The 12,870-nt window shown below is 51.6% G+C and overlaps 1 protein-coding gene across 5 annotated transcripts in view; it reads right to left on the bottom strand.

Annotated features, from left to right (window-relative positions):
• MACROD2 (mono-ADP ribosylhydrolase 2) overlaps positions 1-12,870 on the bottom strand; it is a 1,296,381-nt gene that overhangs the window by 108,960 nt on the left and 1,174,551 nt on the right. For all 5 annotated transcript variants that reach the window (XM_077316459.1, XM_077316450.1, XM_077316428.1 and 2 more), the window contains one exon: positions 5,983-6,039. In XM_077316459.1, coding sequence (XP_077172574.1) covers positions 5,983-6,039 — 57 coding nt within the window. The remainder of the gene's footprint in view (positions 1-5,982; positions 6,040-12,870) is intronic.

Genomic DNA, 12,870 nt, shown 5'->3' with positions numbered 1-12,870 from the left:
GATGAAAATGGCGCCCTTATCCCTGTAGTAGCCTGGGTGATCTGCCTCTTCATGAAGTTTCTAAACTCTCCTTCTTTATCTGTTTATATCTTTTCTTTTTGGGGTGGGGGCTCCATTGCAACAGAACTGACTGAAGCCCCTTCTGGGTAAGATGGTGTCTCCGTGATGTATGCAAACATTTCCATGGATACCCGCTTCCTAGTTATGTTTTTTCTATGACCCACAAGGGGTTTTTGGGTTGCTTCTTAAAATATGGATTGCAGTTGAAAATGCCTGGCACCGATCCCCGCTGGCACATTTGTGAACATTTACGGTGCCAAGCAGTTCATTGAAAAGACTTTTCTAAAAGTCAGCCCAGAAGCGCTTATCTGACATCCGGCATCTCAGATTTGAGCTCAGGCTTTCCTAAGTGTAAAAGAAAAATGCTGCTTTTCTTTTTTAAAGCTGGTTTTGTTATCTTTAACTGTTTCTTGCATAGGTACTTTCCTCCACCAGTTGGACGGATTCTTAATAGAAATTTTGCATCTTTCTCATGCTCTCTTTTTACAAACTGGAATTCTACTCACTGGGGTATCATTTGGTTTCAGCCATGAATACAAGAGAAGTCATGTTGGGTCAGGCCAACGACCCATCCAGCCGAATGCTCTGTGTGAGACTGTGGCCAAAACCCAAGGGCCACCAAGAGGCCCACCAGCAGGGCCAGAACTCCAGAAGGCCTCCCAGTGTGGACCCCCAAGCACCAAGAAGACAGAGCATCACTGCCTCGGACAGAGTGTTACCTTTATACCTTGTGGCTAAGAGCCATGGGTGGACCTCTGTACTCTATGTTTCTCTAGTGCCCCCCTGAGGCTGTCTATGCCAGGGGTAGTCAAACTGCGGCCCTCCAGATGTCCATGGACTACAATTCCCATGAGCCCCTGCCAGCGAATGCTGGCAGGGGCTCATGGGAATTGTAGTCCATGGACATCTGGATGGCCGCAGTTTGACTACCCCTGGTCTATGCTTTTAGCTGTTACCAACTCCTCAGTGGTGCGTTCCACATGTGAATTGCTCCTTGGATGAAGAAACACTCATGAAGTACTCACTACTGATTACACTTGCTCTTAAAGGGATCGGTTATTTGGATTGTGAATTTCGTAGTGTTTGTCCTGTCTTTTCATGGGACAATAAACTGAGATGAGATCTGAAAAGCCGTACAGCAGCGGGGATGTGAAAGAACAGCGTCCGCAGGATCCAACCCATGTGCCTCTTCTTCATACTATTCTCTGCTCTTCTAATCCCTAGAATGCTGACGCTGTCTCCCTCTTGTCTAAGGCCTCACTTAGACATGATGCTGGCAGGTAAGGAGATCTTACCTGTCCGCTTTTTCATTTGCCCAGCATCTTGATTTGGACTCTCTGCAATTCTGCATGGAATTTTAGCGTGCCAGGGATCCGCAGCCCTTCTGTGCTCACTGCAGGGAAGAGAACCCATGGAGTGCTTCACCAGCACTGTGATGAAAGCAGCCCTTCCTCGTTTTGTATCATACCCCTGGGCCGGAGTCAGCATGTTGTGAGGCCCAAGGTTCCCCAGCGGGCTGCACATGGAGGAGGAACGGGGAATCAACCCAGTTCTCTGCATCATAGGCTGCTGCTCTTAACCACGACACCATGCTTTCTGAATCTGCCAGTAAAATTGAGGTGTCTGTGGGAACCATTGTATTTATTATGTTTTTCATAGTTTTATCATTTTAAATGTATACAAATATTGCAAACCTCCCTGAGCCCGTCACTGGGGAGATGCCGTCTATAAACAGAATTAATTAAGGTCTGCTGGAGTCTATTCCAGCCACCTTCCAGGTCCCCATATAAGGGTTCTTCTGAATAAGAGTCAAGATTCCTTCCTTCACATCAGAGATTTTCTTCCTGCTTTAATGTCAATGCCCAGATCCATTCTGCAGGGCCCTTTTCTGCAGGGCCACATGGCTTCCCAGACTGTCCACACCTGTTCCGATCTGGGACTGGAAGTAAACCGACTAATTTCGGGAAGCACAAAATCCATCTTGTGGCTGGAGACAACATAGAGAAATATACACAAATCTAGGAGAGGGGCGTGTATGGAACCAGCATTCAAAGTGGAATGCAATAAATGTATAAATTAAATAGAGAAGCTCTTGGGCTGCACGGGATGATGGAAAACGGATTTTATACTTGCCCAAATGAAAACGGGGCCCATGACTGCACATATGACAATCCGCGGCAAAGCAAGCATAAAGGAGCCATTGTCAAAGGAAGGCAGGTAGATAAAAGCCAGCTTAAACCCCAAAGCATCAAGAAAAGGCTATGAATACACCGAGGGATAATTGGAGCCAGTGGGGTTCTATGGAAGGGTGGCGATCGCTTTTCCACACACAGTGCTTCTCCTCCAGACCATAACCAAAGTTAGGGACGGAGCGGATTTTGCTGTAACATAAATTCGGCTCTTTACAAACAGCCACAATGCAGTCTACGGGGACCAAAAGACTCTGTCGGGAGGGCCGGAGAGCCCAGCGGCTCCGCTCCGCTGCCTTGAGTGATTGGACCTCCCCCCCTGCAGCGTCCAGGTATTAATAAAAGCTTTTGGGGCTGATAGAAAAGTTTTCACAAAAGGAGGGCTCTTGCCACAGGAATTAAACACAAGCCAGTAACAGAAGGTATCGTTAGTGCAGGTTAGGTGGGCCGGAGAGGACACAGTTTGCCGTTTTGCAGTGCATGAACAGCAGCTTTGGCCACCAGTTAGATTCCAGTCCAAGAGCACCTTAGAAACCAACAAGAGGTGTGTGGTTGGGTTAAGCTTCCTTCGGGATGGGCTCTCTGGCCCTCCTGGACTTGAAAGCCGGCTGTTCTACATCAGGCCGATCCGGAAGCCCAGGTGTTGACTCTTGGCTTGAGCCAACGCCAGGCTTTCTGAGGGTGGGTCCATGGACACAAAAGCAAATCAGCGTGGCTGACCCCTGGTTGGGAATATTCTGGGTGTGGGAACTGGAGAAGACGTGCTTTACGAGAGACAGGGACCTCAGCAGGGTGCATTGTCCACCGTCGAAAGCAGCCATTTTCTCCAAGGGAACGCATCTCTGGTCTGGAGATCAGCGGTAATTCCGGGAGTGCTCCAGGCCTCACCTGGGCATATTCTGCATTCCCCAATAAAAACTGTTTTAAATTGCAACGTTTTAAATTTACACCGTTGTTTGTGGTTCTGTATTCTGCAGGAAATCTTTGAATACGACGTCCCAAGCAGTTCTGCCTAGGCCAGAGGTAGTCTGCCTTGTATCTGCCTAGGCCAGAGGTAGTCAAACTGCGGCCCTCCAGATGTCCATGGACTACAATTCCCAGGAGCCCCCTGCCAGCATTCGCTGGCAGGGGGCTCCTGGGAATGGTAGCCCATGGACATCTGGAGGGCCGCAGTTTGACTACCCCTGGCCTAGCCCCTCCCAATGGGTCTTCCAGCGTCTCCATGGTTCCTCCATGGTTTTAGTGCATCCCCCAATGTTGCCATCTTCGGCTCCCACCCCTCCCTCGCCCCTGGCGACCATCCCGTGGCTCTCCCCGTGGCTGTCATTCCACTCAGTGCCCTGCCATTCCAGAGTAGTTCATCTGAGTGTAATGGGTAATCCATTCCATGCTTTCTTTGCAACTGTTTTCTTACTATAAAACATTTCAATGGCGCCCATGGAAGTCACTGGGCATTCTTGCTGCCCTTTATTTCCGATGGGTCTTCCAGCATCTCCCATGGTTTCCAGTGGGCATTCTCGTCATCCAATACACAGTCACCTCATGAGTAAGGCACCTTTCTAGATCAGTGAAAGCACAGACATCCCCTCCCAGCAGGCAGGAGGTCTCAGGAAATGTGAGAGCACCTTAGTGCCAAAGCACTGGGAGGGATACAGCAAACCAAGAACCCCCCCCCCCTTTCACCTTCCTAGGACAATGAGAGATGCTGAATATTGTTGCAGATCCATTGTGTTTCCCATAGTTTTCAGTGGGCATTCTTGACCCAGCACAAAGGAGGGAGCAGGGTTTGTCCCTTTAAATTTTGAGTTTGTCTGTTCTGCAGCTGCACCCCGTGCCTTCCCTCTCCCCCCACCCCAATTTTCAAATTGTGGCTGTGCTCTATGCCTTCTCTTAATTCCAGCTTGCCTCCCCCTCTGAATTTGCGTTTTGGGGGCTTGTGCCCCCACCTGGTCACTGATCACAGGTATGGCTTTGTAGTCAGGAGCGTTCCACTGACATAAACACCACAGGGTAATTTATACTCATTTACATATGGCTCGGTTGCCAGGGCAAATGGCATATTCACGTGATCGCTGACAAAAGCAGAGGTCCCATTGGTAGACGAAGGACGGTAAGCAGAAAAGGGGAGGAGAGCAAAAACACGCTGACATCTCTGCATTACAAAAGGAGCGTTTTCAGCACTGTGACACTGGAAAAATTGATGTTTACCCTCTTTCAGAAACAACACTTCAAAGACCCTGTAAGCAAAAAGACACGGTTGACCATGCAGAGCAAAATCAGTTTTGCAGAGTAAACTCACTCTGCTGTGCAGAGATCAGAAAAACAACGATGTATTTAGTGAGTTTTCATCCGCTTATCCATCATACAGAAGAGGCCCTGCAGGTTGGAAGCCTAATTGTAATAAATAAGACCATAATAGCCAAGGGGAAGGATGAAAAGAAATAAACTCATGCCCAAAGCAGTAGAATTGGATGCTTTAGGATGCTTAGGGCTGATCCTGCGTTGAGCAGGGGGTTGGACTAGATGGCCTGTATGGCCCCTTCCAACTCTATGATTCTATGATTCTATGATTCTATGATTCTATGATTCTATGATTCTAATTCTGATTAGGAAGGGGCGTGGCTCAGTGGCAGAACTTCTGCTGGGCATGCAGAAAGTCCCCGGTTCACTCCCCGGCATCTCCAGGCAGGAAGTTAGGGGAAAGACCATGGCCTGAGACCCTGGACATCCACTGCCAGTCAGAATGGACAGTCCTGGCTTTGATGGACCTCCTGATGGTTCAAGTGGTCCCTCAGTGGAACAGGCTTCCTTGGGAGGTGGTGGGCTCTCCTTCTTTGGAAGTGTTTAAGCAGAAGCTTGGTAGCAACCAGACTGACTGCCGTGCTGAGTCTGTGAACTGGGGCAGACTATGAGGGGGAGGGCAGGAAGGGATGAGCCAGCCCCGGACTCTTCCTTGTACACCCACGAGGGCCATGTTGGGTCAGGAATTGTCCTCCGGGCTGCATCAGCTAAGGGATCCTGGAGGTCATTTGCCTTCTTCTGGGCGGAGGGTCACTGCAAGTGGGGGGGGGGAGATTGCTGTGCATTTCCTGCATTGAGCCGGGGGGGGGGGGCAACTGGAGAAACCTGGGAGCCCCTTCCAGCTCTGTGTTTCCATGATTCCCCTCCCCCAGTAAGATAAGTGTCATTTTCTCCTTCCTAGGATCTTTGACATCTGTTTTTGCGGCTTGGATTTTGGCAGCCAAACTCTGAAGCCTCCCTAAGCTGATTCGTAAAAGCTGCTGGTGGAAAACCAGCAGCTCTGGAAGCCAAACGGGCTTTAAAAAAAAAAAACGGGCCACAAAGGCTGTGAACGGCAGAAGAGGCCCTTCATCATCTTGCCAAGCGAACCTTCTCTCCACATTCCTTTGGCTACTTTGAAGCGTGAGAACCTGATACGATCCCCGGCCACAAAACATGCCCCCACCCCAGCATTCCTAAGATCGATTCCACTTTAAGGAGTCCGTCCCTAACAGGCAGGGGCGCATTCCTGAGCTGGAAGGGAAGAGGGCTCATTCATAATGAACAGAGCCCTGGTCTCCGGAGGGACAGCCTCCTGAGCCCCCCCCATTTAATCTGCTGAAAACGTACAAACGTTTCCAGTCGATCGCATTGACTGGGGTGATTGTTCAGCCGGGCAAAGGCAGCCTGCCTGAGGGGCCGCTTTGGAGCGAGACGCGCACCAAACACAGACCTGCACCTGGACTCTCCGCTTCATCGGCGCTGCGCTTGGGCTCGGGGTCGCTGTCACCTGCGGGAGACAAAAAGTAAAATCCCCTTATGAAATAGGCACGCGGTGAAAGAGCTGACCGCCGCCAAGGTGGTGCATTCAGGACAGATTTGGAAAGGAACAAGAAAGGAGCCAGAATGGTGTGCAGTGGGGGGTCTCCGACCTGCAGGAGCCTGGGCAGATCGTTCGGATTCTGGCACGGCACAGCAGGCCCATCCACAAAACGGCTGCAGCAGGAGGGTTAGCCTGCCCCGAACCAGCTGGTGTCACAGCAAAGATCCCTGAGCTGCCAAAGCAGCATTTTAAAAAACCTGCCCAGCCAAGAGGAGCACCCAGGGCCAACTGGAAGCTTCCTTGGGCCAAATCCCCACCTGGCCCACTTGAAAAACACGTAGAGGGTGCCAGGAAAGTTATCAGCCGGCACCACCATGCCCATGGGCCCCTGGAGAAGTGGCTAGACCTAGGGGCCAATCCCCACTCGGCCACACTGGAGGTTTGCGGGATGACCTGAGGCCGGTCACATGCATTGTGCCTAGGGGTGTGCACTTTGTCTCAGTTCGGTCGCCTTGGCGATCACCAAAGCCCGAGGTGGCCAGCGCCGCAACTGGCAGAGATGGGGAGAGGGGGGTGTGCCAGCCGGTGGCTGCATGCAAGCGCAGAGCTCTGCGCCTGCATGCGGCCACTGGCTGGTGCGCTGCCGCTGCCCCTCCTCTCTGTACTGCAGCACTGGCTTCCTACACGCCATTTTGGGGATTCAGGGGTAGTCAAACTGTGGCCCTCCAGATGTCCATGGACTACAACTCCCAGAAGCCCCTGCCAGCATTCGCTGGCAGGGGCTTCTGGGAGTTGTAGTCCATGGACATCTGGAGGGCCGCAGTTTGACTACCCCTGGCCCAGGTGGCCAAACCAAGCCAGAGCACCCCCCCCTAATTGTGCCTCCCTCCCCTCACAGGGCTGTTGTGAGGACAAAATGGAGGGGGGGGACATGAGGCACTCTGGGTCCCCCAGAGGGGGAGGGAGGCAGGACATCACTGGAAGAAAGATAAAATAAATAAAAATGAAAAATGGCAGCAAGGGGCAGAAGGGAATAATTACTAGTGCCAAATGTTAACACGGGACCTCACGAAACAATGATGGATTACGGGTTTTATAACAATAGGAAACAAAAAAAAAACAACCTGTGTTCAATTGGTTGTGTCAGTAAAGGCATTCTCCTTCCAGAGAGACCCCACACCTACCGGGATTATTGGCATGCATGGTTCCCACCCCTGCAGGGAGGCCAGGACTGCCCACTCCCACTGGGGAAACAGCTGGAGATTTAGGGGTGGATCCTGGGAAGGGCCGGATTTAGGCAGGGGAGGGACCTCAGCCAGGGAGAATGTCACAGAGTCCACACACACAGACCTGGAGGGTGGCACCTGTGGGGTGGAGGTGCTGCTTCCCCCCCCCTCAGTGACACTCGACACCGTCTCCCAAATCTGCTCCAGGAAGTGCTTCCAGTGGCTTGGTGTGCAAGAAATCATAGAATCATAGAGTTGGAAGGGGCCATAGAGGACATCTAGTCCAACCCCCTGCTCAACGCAGGATCAGCCCTAAGCTTTCTTCTCAATGGAAGCAGGAGCTTCCTGACTGCCCCTGACTTTGGCTCCTAAACAAGGGCTTTTGCAGCTCTTCAGATGAAATCAAAATGACCCTAGAAAGGGCTTTAATACCTCCACATGTCTCTACATTGCAAAGGGCGTTGCCAAACCCATGCAAAATCAGGGTTGCGCAGCATGCAGAAATTCTGGATAAAGCTGCCAAAATGTTCGCTGAACTCTTCAGGATACTGAATGCATTAAAAACACACACACACACACACATAGCAGCTGGGTCTCGGTCTCTGACTCCCTTCTCAAAGCCAAACACTGAACAATACAGTCCCAGGAAGCAAAAGGAAACAGCAGTCGTGGGTGTAGGATACAAACAGTGAGCACCCAACCTAAACTGTACTACGAAGAAACCAGGCAAGCTCCGCTTCTGTAGGGCAGCCAGCCTCCAGGAGGGAGCTGGGCATCTCCTGGGATTGTAACTCATCTCTAGGCAAGAGAGATCAGCCCCCTTGGAGAAAGGGGCCGCTTTAGAAGGCAAACTGTACGGCAGCCCAGCGCCCAGGAGGCAAGAGAGGAGGTCAATTGCTTCAATAGCGTTGCCACGTTTGGGGCTGTCTTCTTTGAGGGGGGGGGGATTCTGCAAGAGCAGGGGTAGTCAAACTGCGGCCCTCCAGATGTCCATGGACTACAATTCCCAGGAGCCCCTGCCAGCATCGCTGGCAGGGGCTCCTGGGAATTGTAGTCCATGGACATCTGGAGGGCCGCAGTTTGACTACCCCTGTGCAAGAGGTTCAGTAGTGTTTTCAGGGGTGCCAAAACAAAATTTAGAAAATTAGTAATTCTGAACAACTCATGAACTATGGGAAAGTCTTCAAGCAAAGGTTGGATACACACTTTTCTTGGATGCTTTAGGATGCTTAGGGCTGATCCTGCGTTGAGCAGGGGGTTGGACTAGATGGCCTGTATGGCCCCTTCCAACTCTATGATTCTATGATTCTATGGTTCTCCTCCCAAATGCAAACAACTTTGTTTTATCATTGTTGATGCTAAGTGCTTCACCTTCACAAAATTCTCCCAATCTTTGTAACTATCTCCACAGCCCAACACACATCAATGATATGAGAACCATATCATTGGTATATAACAGGGGTAGTCAAACTGCAGTCCTCCAGATGCCCATGGACTACAATTCCCAGGAGCTCCTGCCAGCAAACGCTGGCAGGGGCTCCTGGGAATTGTAGTCCATGGACATCTGGAGGGCCGCAGTTTGACTACCCCTGTGCAAGAGGTTCAGTAGTGTTTTCAGGGGTGCCATTTGGCACCAGCCCTGTCCCCTTAAGGTAAGGAAGTTTTTTTGGACAGTCCAGTTGCGGACTTGAGAGAAAGGAAGGGAGAACCTCGAGACAGCTGGCAAATAAATGTTGCTTTATGTATACATAAATAAATATTTACCTAGCAGACATTTTAAAAATTGATCTGGGTGTGTGTGTGTGTGTGTTCTCTTGGTGATTTTGCAAGCAGTGGAGTTTAAGTGCCAGCAGGTGGGGCTGGAGTCGAAGCTGTTATTTCCTTCCTGACTGACAGGCCCTTGCATGATGATCTTGGTCAGGGGTAGTCAAACTGCGGCCCTCCAGATATCCATGGACTACAATTCCCAGGAGCCCCCTGCCAGCATTCGCTGGCAGGGGACTCCTGGGAATTGTAGTCCATGGACATCTGGAGGGCCGCAGTTTGACTACCCCTGATCTTGGTTGTCCAGATCAGTGCTGGGGGCATGGCGCTCGCCCGGCATAAATCAAGGGTCACCGCTTCACCTTTGCTGCAGTCATGCTGGGACCCCAGACCTTCCGCCGGCTCCTGCTGAGCACAAGGGCTCTGGGGACAGCAAGGCCTGCGTAAGTGCTGGTGGGCCAACCAAAGCCTCTTGAGAAGGCCGGCATGATCAGCTCCCACCCGCCTGGCCTGGCCGAAACTATGCCAAACGGAACGGTCCCAGAGCACTTTTCTGCGCGGGCCAGAGGGCTGCCATGTAAAGGGGCTTCACGGATCTATTGCATTGACCTCACAGCTGTGTCTACCTCACTGCAGGCAAGATCTACAGTTGCCAACCTCCAGGTGGTAGCTGACAGTCCCCCGCGGGTTAAAACTGATCTCCAGGCAACAGAAATTACTTATTTGTTTATTATTTATTTATTCACATTTATATACCGCCCTCCCCGGAGACTCAGGGCGGTTTACAGGGAACAGGAAACAGATACAGATAACATGAGGTAAAACATGTGACAACAATAACCCCAACATAAAAATATGAGAGAACCACAAAGGAGCCACAGCTCAACTCTTACTGGGACCCAGTGGGCTAGGCAGATTAGTAGCAGTTGTAATAGGGGGGGGGGGGCCTGTGGGCCAATTGGAAGCAATGGTCCGGGTCGACCTCAACCAAATGCCTGGCGGAGGAGCTCCCTTTTGCAGGCCCTGCGGAACTGCTTTAGCTCCATCAGGTCTCTGATCTCCTCTGGGAGCTCATTCCACCAGGCAGGGAACAGGACAGAGAAGGCTCTGGCCCTGGTTGAGGTCAAGCTGGGCTTCCTTGGGGCCAGGGACCACCAGGAGGTTGGAGGAGGTAGCGCGCAAGACTCTTTGAGGGGTGCAGGCGGAGAGGCGATCCCTCAGGTATACTGGGCCCAGACCGCATATGGCCTTGAAGGTGATAACCAAAACCTTAAGCCTGATCCAGAATTCAATCGGGAGCTAGCGCAGCTGCTGGAGGATGGGCTGGGTGTGGTGTTGATGTGAGGTGTTGATGTGAGGACGCTGGCAGCTGCATTCTGGACTAATTGCAGTTTCCGGATCAAGGATAAGGGCAGGCCAGTGTAGAGCGAGTTACAGAAGTCCAGCCTAGAGGTGACCATCGTGTGGATCACTGTGGCTAGGTGTTCCGGGGCCAAGTAGGGCGCTAGTAGTTTGGCTTGGCAGAGATGGTAGAATGCCAGCCATGTTACCATCATGATCTGAGCCTCCATTGAGAGGGAGGCATCAAATATCACTCCTACGTACCTGGCAGAGTGGGCCACTGTTAGCTGCACTCCATCCAGATTGGGAAGGCACACTTCCTTGCTTGGAGCTTTCCTGCCCAGCCACAGGACCTCCGTCGTTGAGGGTTGAGCTTCAGACAATTTTGCTTAAGCCATTCCATCACTGCTTCCAGGCAGCTGGCTAATGTTTCAGGGGGAGAGTCAGGGTAGCCATCCATCAGGAAGAAGAGCTGGGTGTCATCAGCATATTGGTGGCAACCCAGCTCAAACCTCCGCACCAGCAGGGCAAGAGGGCGTATAAAGATGTTAAATAAAGTTGGAGAGAGAATTGCCCCCTGGGGGACTCCACAGGCCAGTTGGCGACAGCTTGATGAGATCTCTCCTAATGCTATCCTCTGTCCACGATTCTGGAGAAAGGAGATCAGCCACTGAAGGGCAGTCCCTCTGATCCTGGCATCGGCGAGGCGCTGAGCTCGAAGCTCATGGTCTACTGTGTCCAACACTGCTGAGAGATCTAATAATATAAGCAGCGCCGATCCGCCCCGGTCCAGCTGGTGACGGAGGTCTTCGATCAGGGCGAACAGCACTGTCTCAATCCCATGGACAGGCCATGGTTGAGGTAACTAGGGTCAGACAGGGGGCAAACCTCCAGGTAGAATCAGGAGACAAACTAATATGACATCACAAAGTGCTCACCTGAGTTGCCTGGAGAGGAGGGGATGCCTGTTACTGGCCTTGGGGGGGGGGGAGATTATCTCAACACACTAGTTGTCAGGCAGTAGGCCAACCTCCAGCTAGAAACCAACTGATATGACATCACAAAGAGCTCACCTGAGTTGCCTGGAGAGGAAGGGATGACTCTTACTGACCTTGGTGGGTGGGGAGAGATCTCTAAAGACACTAGGGGTCACATAGGGCAACCTCCAGAGATAAACTGGAGACCAACTGATATGACATCACAAAGAGCTCAACTGAGTTGCCTGGAGAGGGAGGGATTCCTGTTACTGGCCTTGGTGGGTGGGGAGAGATCTCTAAAGACACTAGGGGTCACATAGGGCAACCTCCAGAGATAAACTGGAGACCAACTGATATGACATCACAAAGAGCTCACCTGAGTTGCCTGGAGAGGGAGGGATTCCTGTTACTGGCCTTGGTGGGTGGGGAGAGATCTCTAAAGACACTAGGGGTCACATAGGGCAACCTCCAGAGATAAACTGGAGACCAACTGATATGACATCACAAAGAGCTCACCTGAGTTGCCTGGAGAGGGAGGGATGACTCTTACTGACCTTGGGGGAGGGGGGGGTCTCTAAACACACTAGGGGTCAGGCAGGAGGCCAATCCCCAGAGAGAAACTGGAGATCAACAAACAGCATATCACAAAGCACTCACCTGAGTTTCTTAGAGAGTAAGAGATGCCTCTTACTGGCCTTGGCTGGGGGGAGATCTCTAAACACACTAGCAGTCAGACAGTGGGCCAACCTCCAGAGAGAAACTGTAGACCAACTGACATGACATCATAAAGAGATCACCTGAGTTGCCTGGAGAGGTGGGGATGCCTGTTACTGGCCTTGGGGGGGGGGGAATATCTCAACACACTAGTTGTCAGACAGTAGGTCAATCTCCAGCTAGAAACCAACTGGTCAATCCACAAAGTTAAGGTGGAAACCAACAGACATGACATCACAAAGAGCTCACCTGAGTTGCCTGGAGAGGAAGGGATGACTCTTACTGCCCTTGGGGTAGTAGACCAACTGACATGACACCATGTACACCAACAGGGATGCCTGTTACTGGCCTTGGGGGGGGGTATCTGAACACACTAGTTGTCAGACAGTAGGTCAATCTCCAGCTAGAAACCAACTGATATGACATCATAAAGAGCTCACCTGTGTTGCCTGGAGAGGAAGGGATGACTCTTACTGGCCTTGGGGGAGGGGAGTCTCTAAACACATTGGGAGTCAGACCAGGATGATACTTACTGGCCTTGGGGGTGGTGGTCTCCAAATACACTGTCAGGCAGGGGGCCAATCCCCAGAAGAAACTTTAGACCAACTGACATGACATCACAAAGAGCTCACCTGAGTTGCCTGGAGAGGAGGGGGATGCCTGTTACTGGCCTTGGTGGGGCGGGGTGGGGGAGAATATCTCAATACACTAGTTGTCAGACAGTAGGCCAACATCCAGCTAGAAACCAACTGATATGACATCATAAAGAGCTCACC

The sequence above is a fragment of the Paroedura picta genome, chromosome 1 (assembly GCF_049243985.1).
Source record: "Paroedura picta isolate Pp20150507F chromosome 1, Ppicta_v3.0, whole genome shotgun sequence".
In the NCBI taxonomy this organism is placed as follows: Eukaryota; Metazoa; Chordata; class Lepidosauria; order Squamata; family Gekkonidae; genus Paroedura; species Paroedura picta.
The sequence above is the reverse complement of the archived record's forward strand: the minus strand, read 5'-3'. Positions and strand labels throughout refer to the sequence as shown.